The 16,378-nt window shown below is 42.8% G+C and overlaps 1 protein-coding gene across 1 annotated transcript; it reads left to right on the top strand.

Annotated features, from left to right (window-relative positions):
* Positions 1-514: 514 nt before the first annotated feature.
* LOC131456310 (SH3 domain-containing protein 19-like) lies at positions 515-16,238 on the top strand. Its single transcript, XM_058624557.1, has 17 exons — positions 515-997; positions 5,280-5,316; positions 7,201-7,241; positions 8,164-8,233; positions 8,524-8,659; positions 8,997-9,207; positions 9,280-10,317; positions 10,839-10,910; positions 11,297-11,501; positions 11,804-12,083; positions 12,170-12,358; positions 12,944-13,002; positions 13,102-13,358; positions 13,667-13,692; positions 14,055-14,229; positions 14,321-14,427; positions 14,510-16,238. The coding sequence occupies exons 1-17, from the start codon at positions 910-912 to the stop codon at positions 14,615-14,617; spliced, it is 3,099 nt and encodes a 1,032-aa protein (XP_058480540.1). The 5' UTR covers positions 515-909; the 3' UTR covers positions 14,618-16,238.
* The last annotated feature ends 140 nt before the right edge of the window (positions 16,239-16,378 follow it).

Here is a 16,378-nt window from a genome sequence, read left to right on the forward strand (position 1 = left end):
CTTTTTCAATCACAAACATGATCTTGTTAGATTTAAGGTAGTTTGTTTGTTTGTGATAGTTTAGCATCTCTTTATGATTATGTTGTGCCTTTCTGGTCATCCATGTCTCTTGACTGTCATTTTGCCTTGTTAGCATCATTTTTGGACATTTATTTGACTGTTTCACATGAAAGATTTATATAGCGCTTTAAACTAAACTGTTATCATGTTAATCTATTAATTTGATCAGATTTAAGGTGGGTTTTTTTATGTTTTGTGAATTTTGTGATTGTTAAACATGTCTTTATGAGTATGTTGTGACTTTCTGGTCATTTATCTCTCTTTACTGTCATTTTGCGTCATTTATTTGACCTTCTAACGCACAAATATTGATCTAGCGCTTTATAGCAAACTGTTATCTGTCATTGTGGTAATTTGACACGCTTTTGTTTGCTATGCTAATTGTTTTTCCCTCCATTTTACTTTTCCTTCTTTTTTGTCTGCTCGCGCTCCCTTTTTCTCCCAGTCCGTGACGTCACGGGGCCGGTGCGCGTGCAGCAGCTGAGCTCGCGCCGCGGCCGGGTAGAGTAGAGGAGGCGGAGGAAGGACAGGGAAACTCCAGCCAAAACTCTGCCCAGTTTCACGCTTTGTTTTACACAAACAGCGGCTTTTAAAGAGGTCAACGCCGCCGTCGCTGCCGAACACGACGCCGGAGTGTGTGTCCGAGCCGGGACTCGACTTCGGCCTGCGAAGGAAGTTGACGGTGTATCGGGTGAACTTGTCGCGGGTCGCGGAGCTAATGTTGTTGTTGTGGTGGTAGTGGTGGATGTTAGCGACGAGACAACAGCAGCAGCAGCAGCAGGAGGAGGAGTGTTGACCCAGCTCGTTTTACCCGACAAACCGGGACAAACGCGAAGAAGGAGCAGCGACATGGCCGAGGCTCGGTCCGAGGAAGAGGAGGAAAACATGAGGGACACCCGGGAACAAGTGGTCCGGCGGCAGCCCCGTACCTCCGGAGGTAAAATAAAACCCCACAATTAACTAAAATCATACATTTTTTCACACGGACTCCAGCTGAAATTGATAATAGTAAGTAATAAGTGGTGAAAAATGAAGATGTCACGTGTCAAATTGCACGTTTTTAATGCAAACAAGGGCCTTTCACCGAAACTTAATGACTTGTAACTATCGCCCCCTACTGGCAGACTTTTTATTTAGCAAGAAAATGTTTTACGACCTTGAAACTTTCCCGTAAAACATAACATCAGGAATATTCCTGGGACAGTATATGATTGTAATTGTGAGTTTCTGTTTCTGATATTCATGAACAGGGAAAATTCGTAAATACTGCACTTGAGAGTTACTTGAAAATTATGCTTAGTTCGTATCTGGTGGTTTATTTTAAGGTGCCACCAGGGGGAGCCTGCATTTTTCCTGTCAGTCCAGGACAATCACACTTTATTATGATCCTGTTTTCCACTAAAAACACTATGTTTGTAACGTTGCATCACTGAGTAATGTTTACTCAAGTCCTGTTTAGCAACAGAACAAACTATTTTTCTTTATTAATCCACCAAAAGCATATTTTTTTACATTTACTGCAATAATGCAATGGATTGCTCTTATTTATATTTGGATAATCCACTAAATCAGAGAGGGATAATCCTCCAGGATCCTCCTGCTCTGTGGAATTTGTAGCATCCCTGTCAAATCTAACACTGTGCTGATAAAACTTTTGAACAGGCTGGACTTAAAATACACGTCAAATTTACTTTTCTGTGTGCCGAGTATAAATTTGTCACTTAACCATCAAGTCTGTGTTGTTTATATAGAAATAAATCACATGTGTGAGTTGGGGTTAGCGTTTACATTTTAACATGCTACAATTTTAAAGGGGGTTTGGTGTAGCATTAAGAAGCCAAATCGAATTGTTAAAATTTCAGGTGAAAGTACGACAAGATTGGTGGATTAGTCAGTCAGTTTGATAATAAATAGTTGTTTTACAGTTTATTTTATTGAGCTCCCTAAACTGACCACACGAGGCAGCAGTGGACCAGCAGTTCCTGTGTCCCTGCAAGCTAAAGTAACTGATTTTCTCCAAGGACTTTGGTGTGGGAGAGTGAATGGTTTACAAACTTCAGTTTCCTGTTGGAAAACGTCAAACATATTTTTAAGATATTGCAGACTTAGTAGAACAACCAATAGGTGGCACTCTCTCTCTCTGAACCGCTCTGTGATTAGTCAAAGTCTCAAAATGAGGAGCGAAAGTCAAGTTTGTAAACCATTCGCTCAGAAAATCAGTGACTTTAGCATCACAGCACACAGGAGTTGTGGATCCACTGCTGCCTTCATCACTAAGTTCAAATGTCTTATTTTATGACTTCAGCTTTTGAAAACCTTCATTAAAATTCAGTGACACAAAGTAACCAGCAGCTCCTGTGTCCCCACGAGCTTAAATCGCTGATTTTCTCTATGGGGTTTGGTGTGGGAGAGTGAGTGGTTTACAAACTTCAGTTTCCTGTCGGAAAAGTCTGTCTAACAGTGAGATAAAGACGTGAACAGTGAGATAAAGACATCAATGACTTTAACTGACATAGATTTTATGAGCTGAGTTTTTAGTTGAGTGGCTAAAATCAGTTTTTATCTTGGTCCCAGCTCCCAATGGCGATTTGATTTATTCAGATACTATGATTTTTGTGTGTTTTATGAACCTAATTCTAGTTTTCGACTAGTTTCAGTTTGTGCAAAAACCTGTGTGTGGGTGGGTGGGTGTAACCCTCTGAAACCTGAAGCCATAAATTCATGCATCAACAGGCGAATATGTCATCATTTGGGTCAAAGTTCTCTTTCACACACACAGAAACACATCCCGTCTTGGCTGTAATGGTGCAGGCCTGTGCCAAGCCTTAAAGCCATTAGTTAAACGTCGGGGAAACACTGGTTATAATTGTGTGTGTGTGTGTGTGTGTGAACGAGACAAGCATATAATTTGACAGCAGTCATCGAGGAGACATCCTCACCTTAATCACCGCTTATATCTTTGGAAACGTTACAGCATCCCAGTCTGAAGATGTTTGTCAACTTGATGACTCAAGTGTTCACTTTAGGTTCACAGAATTATTTAACTATTCATCGTCAGGGCTGAAACTAACGATTTCTATCATAATCGGTTCATCTGTCCGATGAATCGATGAGTTGTTTGGTTCAGGAAATTATGATGTTTTCACGATTTATTTGTTATATGGAGTAAAAAAAAAAAAACAGGGCTGCAACTATTAAATTGATTAATAATCAATTACAAAATCAACTTATTGAGTGCTTTTTTTAATAGTTTAAATATTTTCTAGTTTCTGTGATTTTTCAGCTTCTTAAATATAGTTTAAAGTAAAAATAGTTTAAATATTTTCTGGTTTCTTTGCTCCATAAAACAAAGAAATCATTAAAAACTGATGAATTTTGTGTTTGTGTACAAAAACAAGACATTTGAAAACATTCGTGGACAGAAGACAGGAAGTAAAACACAGGTGATATCAGGTTGCGGTTCACCAGAAAGGGAAGTGTCTCAGAGAGTCACCATGGCAACAAGAGCTGAGCCATTGTGTTTTTAAATCATTTAAAGTTAAACGTGTCAGAAACTCGGCGTGTGTGACTGAAACAAACTGAGGAGCAGCAGAAACAGAGTCAGATTAGATTGAGAATCTTAGATTCTCGTGTTGGTTTACAACATTCCTGCTCTGTGTGTGTGGATTTAACGACTGTTAAAAGTCTAAGATGAATTTTTCTGGTGTCTGAGGTTCATTAGTTCCTCCACAGTCTGCTTATGTTTATGAAAGGCAGCTGCATCATTCAAAATGTCGCAAGATTTTCCACACCAAGCATTGAGCACATGAAACCCATCACGGCAGTTTTCAGAATAAAATGGCCACTTTTTGTTTATCCAAACAAAACCTTTTTTTCAGGGTTAGGGTTAGGGTAATTTTTCAAAATAAATGTCTCGGTTTCTGTTGGTCCACACAAACAAGCTAACTGTGGTTTTCAAAATAAATGTGTCAGTTTCTTCTTGATCCTTACCAACAAGCAAAAGACAGCTTTCTAAATAAATGTCTCAGTTTTCTGTTGGGCCACACTAACAAGCAACCCACAGCTTTCTAAATAAATGTCTTAGTTTCATTGGTCCACACTAAATTGCAACTGGTAGTTGTTTTCAAAATAAATGTCTATGTTTCTGTTGGTTCACACTAACAAGCAACCTGTGGTTTTCAAAATAAATGTCTCAGTTTCTGTTGGTCCACACAAAAACACAACCTCTAGCTTTCAAAATAAACGTCTCAGTGCGTTGGTCCACACTAACAAGAAACCTATGGTTTTCAAAATGAATGTGTCGGGTTCTGTTAGTCAACACAAACAAGCAACCCATGTTTTTAAAAACAAAAGTCTGTTCAGTCACACTGAAAATATTTTCTCAATAAAAGTCTCAGTTTCTGGTCCGCAGTGAAACAAAATAAACGTTTGGATTTCTACTCTTAAACACAACCACACTGTTTTCAAAATAAAAGTCTTGGTGACTGTTTGTCAACACTTAAACACAACTCCATGTATTCATTGGCATGACGTCATGAGCAGGAAGTAGTGCCTCCTGGAGTCCTGGCTCCACAGGCGGTGGCAGCTGTTAGACGTTGTCGTGGGAAGCTTTAGTTTTCCTGTCCATGTTCGTATCCCTTTGACCTCTGACCTCTGAACCACAGACGACGAGCAGCAGCGAGTTTTTGCTGAGTCGTGCGTCGGCGTGTTTGAACGCAGCTCTCTCGTCCTGCTGCAGCTCAAACATCTGGAAGTGATCAAACTGCTGATGACTCCAGCAGAAACACCACAGCGGCCAATCACAGCCCGGCACTGTGTGAGCTCTCCACCATTTAGGAAGCAGGTGGGCGGGGCTTTGTGACGTCCAGAGAAGGGAAAAAAGGGGAGAAGAAGGGGAAAGAAAAGAGGTTTTCATTTCATCTGGAGAAAGGAGGAAAAGAAGTGTTGGCAGATTAAGTTTCCAAAACTTTTAGTTTTTGCGAAACTCTTCAGGAAGTCGAGCCGACGCGGTTTATCAGTGTGAAAGGGAGGAAGAAAAGGAAACAAGTCCTGTGAGTCCTCACGCACAGTCCTGTCGTCCAGATTTTTTTTTTTGATCTTCACAATAGTGTGGACTGAGATCTTCTGCTTTCTGTGTTTTAATCCCATTTAGCCTCTATAGGTGGCGGTGTTGTCTGTGTCAGTGGATCAGAAGTGTTAATCGTGATTTCTCTCCGCAGGTCGTCCCGGCAGACGTAAACCAGAGCATCGTCTCAGGTGAGACACTTTTTTTATTTATTTTGCTGCTGCTGCATCCACACTAACACGCCTGAAAACACACGTCACATGGCCAGGTCCACCCTGTGTAAACGGGAAGCAGTCGGTTGCTTAGTAACAGATAATCCCCTTAATGAAGAACAGCAATGAACAAAACTCAAAATTAAAACTTCAAAATTAAAGTATTAATTTCTGTTAATCCACACTAATACACAACACTGTAGTTTTCAAAATAAATGTCTCCGTTTTCTGTTGGTTTACACTAAAACCGGCGCAGCAGTTTTCAAAATTAAAGTCACGTTTAAAATTATGATTATCCACAATAATACATAACACTGTAGTTTTCAAAATAAATGACTCGGGCTCTGTTGGTTCACAATTAAACAAAATAAAAGTGTGACTTTACACACTAAAACGCAACCGTGTGGTTTTCAAAACAAAAGTCTCATATATATGTTTGTCCACACTAAAACACACCCCCATAGCAACAGTGGTGTGTTTTTAGAACCGAAGCTTGTCAGAGAGTGGGTTCAGTCTTTGTCTTTGAGTACGATGAATAATTTGTAGCAGGAGTTGCATGTTTGATGTGACCCACATGTAACCATATGGTTTTTGTAGACTCTCTGATCTGGACTGTTTTCATTTAAAAAAAAAAATCTTTCCTTTGTGTCCTCTCAGCCTTTTCACTTCCTCAGGTCTCAGAGTCTGACACACTCCTGAAAGTATTTGGGCTGCCAGCTGGTTGGCATGGCAACCAGCCTAAGAAGTCAAAGGGTTTAAAGACTGTGTGTGTGTGTGTTTTATTAGGAAAGGGGAGTCTCAGTTTGGTGAGGAGTTTTCTGCATTTTAGCAGAAAACAGGGAAACTGAAGTTTGTAAACCACTCACTCTCCCACACCAAACCCAATGAAATCCTTCATTCAGATTTATTTTAGTGACACAAAGTGACCACACGAGGCAGCAGCAGACCAGCAGCTCCTGTGTCCCCGTGAGCTAAAATCACAGATTTTCTCTATGGGGTTTGGTGTGGGGGAGTGAGTGGTTTACACACTGTTTCCTGTTGGAAAAGTCTGTCTAACAGGGAGATAAAGATGTGAACATACTCTTAAGGCATCGTAGACTTTAACTGATGCAGATTTTGTTGGCTGACTCCTTATGTACAGTAGCTTTTAAAAAGTTCCTTTTTTTTTGTATGTTTAAGGAAGCGCAAAACACTGACATTTTATGGACCAAAACAACAAATCACTCGTTTAAGACAGTAAATGTCAGATTAAGTGAAACAAACTGCTGCTTCTGGAGTTGGTGCCACATGTGTCGCGGCACGCCTGAAAAAATGCCGTCATGTGATTAAACGAGATGCTGGAAACTTTTTTTTTTTTTTTTCTTTGATGACTCAGCAACTTTATAAAAATGACCAAGGAGATTTAACTGTGAAGTCACCGGTGCAGTACAAATGTGTTTTATTATTATTATCACAGTTTTTTTTACAGTGAGAGGACAGAAAATAAAAATGAGGGAGTGTTGTTTTTCCATCAGTGAGTTTGGAGGGTTGAGTCATGGTGTGTGTGTCTGTGTGTGTGTGTGTGTGTGTGTGTGTGTGTGTGTGTGTGAGCGAAAGAGGAAAAAATTCCTGAGTCAGTTTCGTCTTTTTTTTGCTCCAGGACGATCAGAAAAAGTTCACATCGTCCAAAACTGTAGCTTTATTCGTCGTCTCTTAAACTGAAAACAAAGAGAAAAAGACATCGTAAATGTAGCTGAGTGGACAGGGAAGGACAAACGGACGGACGAGCGAGCTGTGTTTATCCCTGAGAGAGAGAGAGAGAGAGGGATGTACGAGGTTAGACAAAGTGACTCATGGTTTCCTCTTCTCTTCTTTTTTCCTCAGTCAAGGTCCACTGTCGTCCATCAGAGCGGTCATCAAAAGAAGTGAGTCTCGTCGTCTTTCAATCTTTCATTCTGGACATAAAAAAAATCTGTGTGTGTTGGAGGTCGAAGGTCGACCTTTGAAAATATATAAAAAAACACTTTTTTAGTCACCAACTATTTACATAATCAATCAATCGAGTGTTTTGTGTAAGTCCTTACATGTGAAATGAATCTTAATCCAAAAAAATCTGTTGACAAACACAGTTAATTATGTTATTATTCATGTGTTGCTTCAATGTGAATTATATGTTAGAACTAGTGCGTCGTATTCTCTCTGTTTTATCATATTTTACGAAAAAAATACACTTTAATTAATGTAAATAAAGCATTATATATATTATATATTGGACTGCAGCTTGACATTGTCATATTTTGGTGGTTATTTGCTCTTATTTATTATTTATTATTTGTGTGCTTTTCTTTTTCCGTCGCTGTATTTACGTTTTCAATTATTTATTTATTTATGGACTTATTTCATTATATTTCTATAACATTACAAAACAACAACAGCACCATGGGAATATGATTTTAGTGCACTAATAGCAGTTTTTAAAGAGTTACATATGTGTATATTTATGTGTGTGTATATATATATATATACATATATATATATATATATATATATATATATATATATATATATATATATATATATATATATATGTGTGTAAGTGTGTGTGTGCTACATCACATGTACACTAAACATATTTAAACATATAATAGTCCGATAATTAAAGACTTTTTCCTTCTCTACTTTAGTTCATTTATGTTTTCTCGACTTCAGAGTTCAAATAAAATCCTGAATTGGACGAATTCTTCCGCTTAAACCTGTTGTTTGACATAAATTGACCATAAGACACTTTTAAATGGAAGAGACTGCGTCCATCTGTCTGTCTGACGTTTGTCTGTGTCTGTGTGTCAGCGTCCACCAGGCCCACGTCTGTCTCAGAGACGTCCAGAGAAAGAGACCGAGAGCGGGACAGAGACAGGAGGTGAGAGACGCTGCTTAGTCTGTTTTATACTTAAAAAGTAATTGTATTATTTAAAAACAAACTAAAAAAAGTTCAAATTATACTAATTATTCAAATTATAAGTACATGTACATTTGTTTTTGCTCCTTTTCCCTGTGAATTTTGACATTTTCTGTATGTTTATGTTATGTAATATCATTATTATTATAATTATTATTATCGTTGTTATTATTATTATGACGATGTGTCTTATTGTGAATCTGAATATGTGCGTTTTTTCATGACTTCCTGTTGTCGCCACCTGTTGCCAGGCGACCAGAGATCACCATCCTGTCTGCAGAGCCTCTGACCTCCGTGTCCTGGTTCCCCGGAGCCTCTGGAGGATTCCCGCCTCCCCCTCCTCCCGCCGCACAGATCTGGGGATCCACCATCCCTCCGGCCATACAGGTGATCAGCTGACGTGTGACGACTATTCCAAAACGTTGGTGCAAATGCTCTTCTCATACACAGACGGATGGAATAAAAATCTGCGTCAGTTTAAGTCTACGATATCTTAAGAACACGTTCACAACTTTATATCACTGTTAGACGGACTTTTCCAACAGGAAACTGAAGTTTGTAAACCACTCACTCTCCCACACCAAAGATAAAGACGCGAACATGTTCTGTAGATATCTTAGACTTAAAGTGATGTGGATTTTATTAGAGATTATTTAGTTTAGTGGCTGAAAATCCCCTTTTGTTGTCTGTATCGTGTGTTAATGATGGTTTCGCTGTTTCTCAGCCTCCTCCTTCCTATGAGGAGGTAATCAGAGAGAAGACACAGGAGCAGGTTCTCCTGCCCCCGTCGCTGCCGCCGCCCTCTTCCTCCTTCTCCTCCTCCTCTTCCTCCTCTTGCTCCTCCTCTTCCTCGTCACGTCCCACGTCCACTATAACCATTGCCACACAGACGGACACAGGCTCCGCTCCGGCCCCTGGAGACGACGGCGTGCAGCGTAAGTGCCGCTCAGCGTTTGTCACGTTCATGATTTATGTTTGCTTGTAAATAATTGTTGTTGTTGTTGTAGTGAGGCGACCGGTGAGACCGCCGCGACCGTCTTTCCCCTCCCCGCCCACATCGTCTCACACTGATGACATCACCACCAGCCTATCAGCACTCGCCTCCGTCAGCAGTGACGCAGACCTGTTCTCACGTTTGACTCCGTCCACCTGCTCTCACACCAAGCGCTCACTAGCTCCTCACCCTGCTGCCGGCTTGGGGCGCCCTAGACCACGCCCTCGCTCTAAGCTCAACCTCCAGCCAGTCAGTGGCGGCGAAGTCCAAGTCCAGACTTTGGTGAAACTGCGTGATGACGGTTTGGCCACGTTAGCAGCCCGCGCTGTAGCCGAACCTGCCACCAGAGGAGGAGTCAGTCAGGGGAAGTACCTGCAGGAGCTGCTTGAGGCCTTCAGCTCCGACGACTGGGGCTTCCCCGAATGCCACAGCGGCAGCAGCGGCCAATCAGAGAGCGAGGAAGAAGAGGAGGAAGACGGCGAGGACATGGCGGCTCTGAAAGAGAGGATACAAGCCTTCGAGCAGCAGGTGGCCAATGAAAGCTGTGGCGACGCTGACGGCAAAGACGCCGTGACAAAGAGACCCGAACCCCGGCCACGCCCTCGTCTCCAGGGACAACAGGCCAAATCGGCCCCGCCCACCGTCGCACCGAAGCCCAAGAACTTCCCACAAGCTCCAAAACCGTCCAGCAAAGTTTTCTGGGAAGACGCAGGGTCAGCGGAGGCCGAACCACAGCTGGTCAGGACTGCCGAAAAACCCACACTCGCACCGAAGCCGCAGTCCCCCACCGAAACACTCCTGCCGTCTGTCTCCGCCCCTCTCCCCGCTCCCAGGCCCCCTCCACCAAAACTCACCCACTCCCTCAGTGAAGTGTCTTCCTCCTCCTCATCCACTACAAACCCCAGACTTCCTCCCAGACCCGCGGTCGCCCCCAGAGGAAACCTGGATAAAAGCTCCCCGACCCTTCCCCCACGACCCTCAGTGGAGGTCAGCAGCAGAGCGAAGGCGGAGCCTCCGGCTGATGAGACGCAGGCAACTGCCAATCAAACTGGTCAGTGTCTTCCAATCGATTAATATTTGTCTTTTAAGCACCTTCATTTTCACCATTTGTTCATTTAGTTTTATCAGTAAATCAGAACAACAGGAAACCACTCACTCTCCCACACCAAACCCCATAGAGAAAATCAGTGATTTTAACATCACAGCACACAGGAGCTGTTGATCCACTGCTGCCTCCATCACTGAGTTCCATTGTTTTATTTCAGTGAATTCGGCTTTTGAAATCCTGCAATCCGATTCACTTCAGTGACACAAAGTGACCACAAGAGGCAGCAGTAGAGCAGCCGCTCCTGTGTCCCTGTGAGCTAAAATCGCTAATTTTCTCTCTGGGGTTTGGTGTGGGAGAGTGAGTGGTTTACAAACATCAGTTTACTGTTGGAAAAATCTGTCTAACAGTGAGATAAGACGTCATAGACTTAAGCTGACATAGATTTTGTTGGGTAAGTCCGTCGCATATCAACAAAGCATGCTGGGAAACATTCGACGACTTGTCATTTCTTCTGACTGTTTCAGTGAGAGAAGGAAGTGTTCGTCTCAGTGTCGCGACCAAACCGGCTGCTGTGACCTCACCACGCAGAGCCAGTGGTGAGTGTGTGTGTGTGTCTGTGTGTGTGTGAGGACTAAGCTGGATGTAGCTGTCGTACAAGGGAGTGTTTGAAAGCTTAGAGATGCAAATCTCCCTTGTGAAGTGGCTGAAATATGCAAACATTTGAAGCGTGTGTGTGTGCACGCGTACGTGCAACCCCGGCATTGTGAAAAACAAGTGCTGTGATTGTGTGCAAAGAAAATGACCCCCACTGTGTGTGTATACAAGTGCTGTTTCCCATGATGCAACATGATTCAAACAGCAGCTTATTAAAGCTGCCATTATGAGATTTTAATTTATAAGTCGATTTGATTGATTTATCACTAAAAATTTTGCTTTTCATTTAATCTGAATTGACTAAAATCGGCTCCGCCTCCGTCTGCAGCTCCGACTCTGGCTCCCAAACCCACTGGAGCTCCTTCCCAAACGTCTCCAGATCCAAACCCACTTCCGGCCAAACCTGCAGGACCCGTGACCCTGAAACCTGCTGCTCCAGCTCCGGCCAAACCTCCAGCTCCAGCTCAGAGGAAGAACCCGGTGATATCAGTCAAAGCAGAGAGTTCCAGCGCTGACCCTCCTCTTCCTCCACGGTAAGACAGAGATTTCATGACTCCCACTGATGAGATAAACCACCGTCAGCTGTGAGCTGAAGTGGAGCGATGTTCAGCAGAGTCTGACACTTTAATAAGCTTCAGATTTGAATAAAGGTTTAAATTTAAGCAAGTTAAACCAGTCTTTTCTTAGTGCCTTCTTTGGCAGATAAAATAATGTCATGGGCTAATGAAAAATAATGAAAAAATAAAAAACTTTAACCTTAAAAACACTTCACAGTTCAAATTACCTGTTGACCTGCTGTTGAAAATGCTGACTCATGCTCCGCCATCTTCTTCAGGCCGTCTAGTGTTAAGCTCCTCCCCCTTCGCCCTCCACCGATCAAATCCATTCCAGAGCGACCTCCACCTCCAGCCGTCACCTCCACCTCCACCTCGGCTCCGCCGCCTTCCGTGGCTAGCCCCGCCCCTGGAGTGTCACCAGCCAGTCAGTGTTCACCCTCACAGACTCCTCCTCATCCCACGTCTGTAACAGCCAATCAGCAACAAAGAGTCCCAAAGAAAGGACCACCTCTGCCCCCGAGACCAAAACCTGGACATCCACTTTACAGCAGCTACACGGTAAACACACACACACACACACAGACACACACACAGATCAGACATTTGAGGTCTGACTTTGTGTTGTTTCAAAATTTGTGCCATAGAAGCAGGAAGTCCTGATCGTACTGGACGACCCCAGTCCTGCACCTCCAGAGGATCAAACCCCCGCCTCTCCTGTCACCAGCTTGTCTCAGTGTCTCCTGGCCATGGACACGCAGCCAGAGCCAGGTGTCCACCAGGACTGCGAGGGTAAACCCAGCCTGGACCTGAACCTCGACCTATCACAGTCTCAGGTAACGAGACGCTTCATAAACCTTAGAATAATGTCACACCAGGTGCAGATTATAAAATAAAGGCTGTTTATGGTGGATATCTTAAGAACCTGTTGACGTCTTCATCTCAGTGTTACACAGACTTTTCCAACAGGAAAGTGAAGTTTGTAAACCACTCACTCTCCCACACCAAACCCCATAGAGAAAATCAGTGGTTTTAGCTGGCGGGGACACAGGAGCTGCTGGTCTACTGCTGCCTCGTGTGGTCACTTTGTGTCACTGAAATAAACCTGAATGAAGGATTTCAAACACTGAACTAATGCAATAAGACATTTGGATTTAGTGATGGAGGCAGCAGTGGATCAACAATCTCCTGTGTGCTGTGATGTTAAAATCACTGATTTTCTCTATGGGGTTTGGTGTGGGAGAGTGAGTGGTTTAAAAAACTTCAGTTTCCTATTTTGAAAGTCTGTGTAACTGAAGACACGTTTCACGAAAATCTAACTGACTTTCGATTTTCGTTAAAATCAGCATTTTTCTCTCGTGTCCCTGCAGGCAGCCATGTTTTTCCTTTGCCTTTTATTTTTTTTTTTCCCCCTCTTTCAGTCCATCCTGCCTGTGCAGCCTCCTGAGCAGAAAGAACAACCAGATGCTGCTCCTGTCAGGTCTGACACACACACACACACATGCACGCACACACACATACACACTAAATAAACAACAGCCTCCTCTAACGACGCCCGTGTTCCGTGTTTCTGTCGCAGCGGCCCGCGCTGCGTTGCCCTCTTCGACTACGAGGGGGAGGAGGAGGACGAGCTCACCTTCTCCCAGGGCGACGTCATCGCTCTCCTCGAGCTCATGGGGCAGGAGTGGGGGCGGGGCCAGATCCACGGGCGAGTAGGGATATTCCCGCTGAACTTCACTGAGGTCACGGAGCCGCCGCCGCCACCTCAGTCGGTGACGTCGCCCGAGGAAACGACAAAAACAGCGCTGGATACGACGGTGACAGAAACGTCTTCTGGTGAGTTAAAGATTTCTACTGTATGTTTACTCAAGTTTATTGATTTATAGTATTAAGTGTCTTATGTAAGTCTGATGAGATCATATCTACACTAACATATGTAACTAACTAAACAGTGTTGTTTGTTTTTGAACTGGTTTCTGCTTGTTTTAGGAACAAACTTTCCTCTTTACCTTTTGTTCCTGTTAAAGGTTCATTTTCACCAAACGTAACATGTAGAATTGTGCAAATTTACACAGTTAGCAGCTACTTGCGTTGCATTCACTGTGAACTCTGTGTCTTTTTTGTTTTTGTCGTCTTAAAAACAGCACTGAAGACGCCACAGGATTTGCAGGTGAGTGAGCGCCGCATTCTTATCTCCCACCACCAGAGGGCAGGCTCTGCTTCAGTGAAGAATAAAATGCACGTTTTGTTTTCTTCTTCTTTTGTAAAACGCCTAAATACATTTATTTTCTTAATACACACTACTTACTTTCAACCTGTTTTTTTTGACTACTTTCTGTGTAAACCTTTTTTTCAAAACACTTAAATAATTAAATTGTGATTCTTCTTAAAGTATTTCATGTTGTTTTTCTTTTTTTAATGTTATTTTTTGTTTTTGTCAAGTGGTAACAGGAACTAGTCTGTTTCAGTGACGGTCACGTGACCTCATCTGACTTTTAATCACATGCAGTTGTTGATTTTGTGTGTGTGTAGACAGAGGAGTGGGAGGTGGCTCTGTTTGACTTCCCCGGTCAGGCGGTGGACGACCTGTCCTTCCACAAGGGGGCGCTGATCCTGGTGACAGAGCGCGTTGACGCAGAGTGGAGGAGAGGAAGACTGGAGGGGAGGGAGGGGCTTTACCCTGCCGCCTTCACACAACCCTGCCAGGGTAACACACACACACACATACACACGCAGGGAGATTACATTTGATGATTCATTGGCAGATTAAACCATGACTTCCTCTTCCTCTTTTGCAGCTCGGCCAATCACAGAGCAGCAGCAGACGGCTGGGGTGGCGGCTAAAGGAGCGGCGAAGGCGTTGTTTGACTTTGTGGCGGAGAGCGAGGACGAGATCATGCTGAAGGTGAGCGAGATTCACGAGGACGTCGGTGGTCACTTGATCAGGTGACATGTTTTTAAACGCCCGCCCGTCTCTCGTCCTGCAGGTGGGTGACATCATCACTGAGGTGGAGGCTGTGAATGAGCAGTGGATTGTGGGAGTTGTGGGAGGGAGACGTGGGATCGTCCCCAAAAACTACGTTTCTCTTCTCTGACGAGAAAATGACAAATAACGGCCGTCTAAAAGTATTTTAAACGTAACAAAAGCAGCTTGGTTTGTTTGGTTTGCTTCTGTTTTTTGTTTTATTCCTGACTTCAGAAACAAAAAAGATGTCTGATGGGATTAACAAAACGCTCAGTGTCGGACGTTGCAATCTTTTCCTTCGTGGAAGTGGATTTCAGTGGATTTTTTGAAACCATGAAGATCTTGAACTCTTTTCTCCACAAACTTGTTATGACAGGATTTAATATAAAGACGGTTGAGCGGGACATTTCAGTGGGACGCGGGACATCTAAGTAAGACATTTCAATGGAATGTCCAAGAAGTTTTAATGGGACATCTGAGCAGGACATTTCAACAGATTGTCCTTTCAAGATGTTTCAGTGGAACATCTGAGAGGGACGTTCCAACAGAATGTCTGAGCAGAACGTGTCTATAGGACATCTAAGTGGGACGTTTCAATTGATCATCTGAGTGGGACGTTTGAGTGGGAATACGAAACGGAACATTTGAGCAGGATTTCTCAATGGGACGTTTCTGTAGGACATGTGTGGGACGGAACAGTTGGACGCCTGAGCGGGACATTTCTGTGGAATATTTGATCGGGATGTTTAAGTGGAACACTTCAACGGGACATTTCGGTGGATGTCGCAGTGGGGACTCTTCTGTTTGTCTACGTTGGACACTTGAGTTGGAGTTCTCAGTGGGGTGCATGAGCGGCTTTTACTCTGCGACTTCAGCTCTTCGTAGCTCGCTGCGTCGAAACAGAAGCTGCTGAGCTCAGCAGATTCACACTCGACGTAATGAACCTTTAATTCTGCTGAGTCACAGTTTGAATCATCACTACAAAAGTGTTTGGTTTTTTTATCATTTCACAGAAAGTCGTAAATTTCCTTTCATGGCAGTGCGCGTTTTTCAAAATGTGGGGCATTTTAATCCCTATTTATTTAGTTTATTTTTTCCCAGATTAAAACTGACACCATGTGCTAATGCTAATCTAACGTTAACTTACATAAACTTCAGTTTCAGTCCCGCCCCCATACGGACACTGCCCAAATTCTCGATATAATATCGGGACATTGGCTGTTTTGTTTTTTTCAACTCTGCAGCGCACAATTTTCTTTTTATTTTGTTAAATAACTTGACGTCGACTTTTAACCTAATTTCATTGCAGGAAAAGTGGTGAAAAAAGAGTGTGAAAAAAGCACCCGAAAATAAACACATTAGCAATAGGTTTTTGTTACAATTTGCATCAATTAATGACTGATACAAAGTGAGCCACAGACTGATGACGGATTTTTTTGCAAACTTTAAAATTAAAGTCGCCTAAATCCGATTTATTGCTATTTATTTGCGACGTTTCTCTCTCCTGCTTCGCGTTCACAAACACTTCATCTTCTCCATTTTTACTTTGACTGAAGATAAAACACTAAGGTCAGTGTTCTCTTATACTCGCCCTTATTCAGTTATTTATTCTCGTTTGTATTTTTGAAAATTTCAGTCACTTTTTCGCTAACGTGGTGTCGGAGGCGTCTCTGGAACTGTGTGTTTTTCACGTGTAACCAAACATTCCCAAGTTTTTAATCCAAATAAAATGTTCATCATTTCATATTAAACCAGTTTTTTCATCATTTTTAAAAATCAGAATATGCCCGCAAATGTGTACGAAGTGAGTCCATGTGAGCGCCCCCTCATGTTGTATTAGAAAAACATCGTAAGAGGTAAGTGTCTGAAAGTTATTAAATGGTGATGGTGA

The sequence above is a fragment of the Solea solea genome, chromosome 3 (assembly GCF_958295425.1).
Source record: "Solea solea chromosome 3, fSolSol10.1, whole genome shotgun sequence".
Lineage (NCBI taxonomy): Eukaryota > Metazoa > Chordata > Actinopteri > Pleuronectiformes > Soleidae > Solea > Solea solea.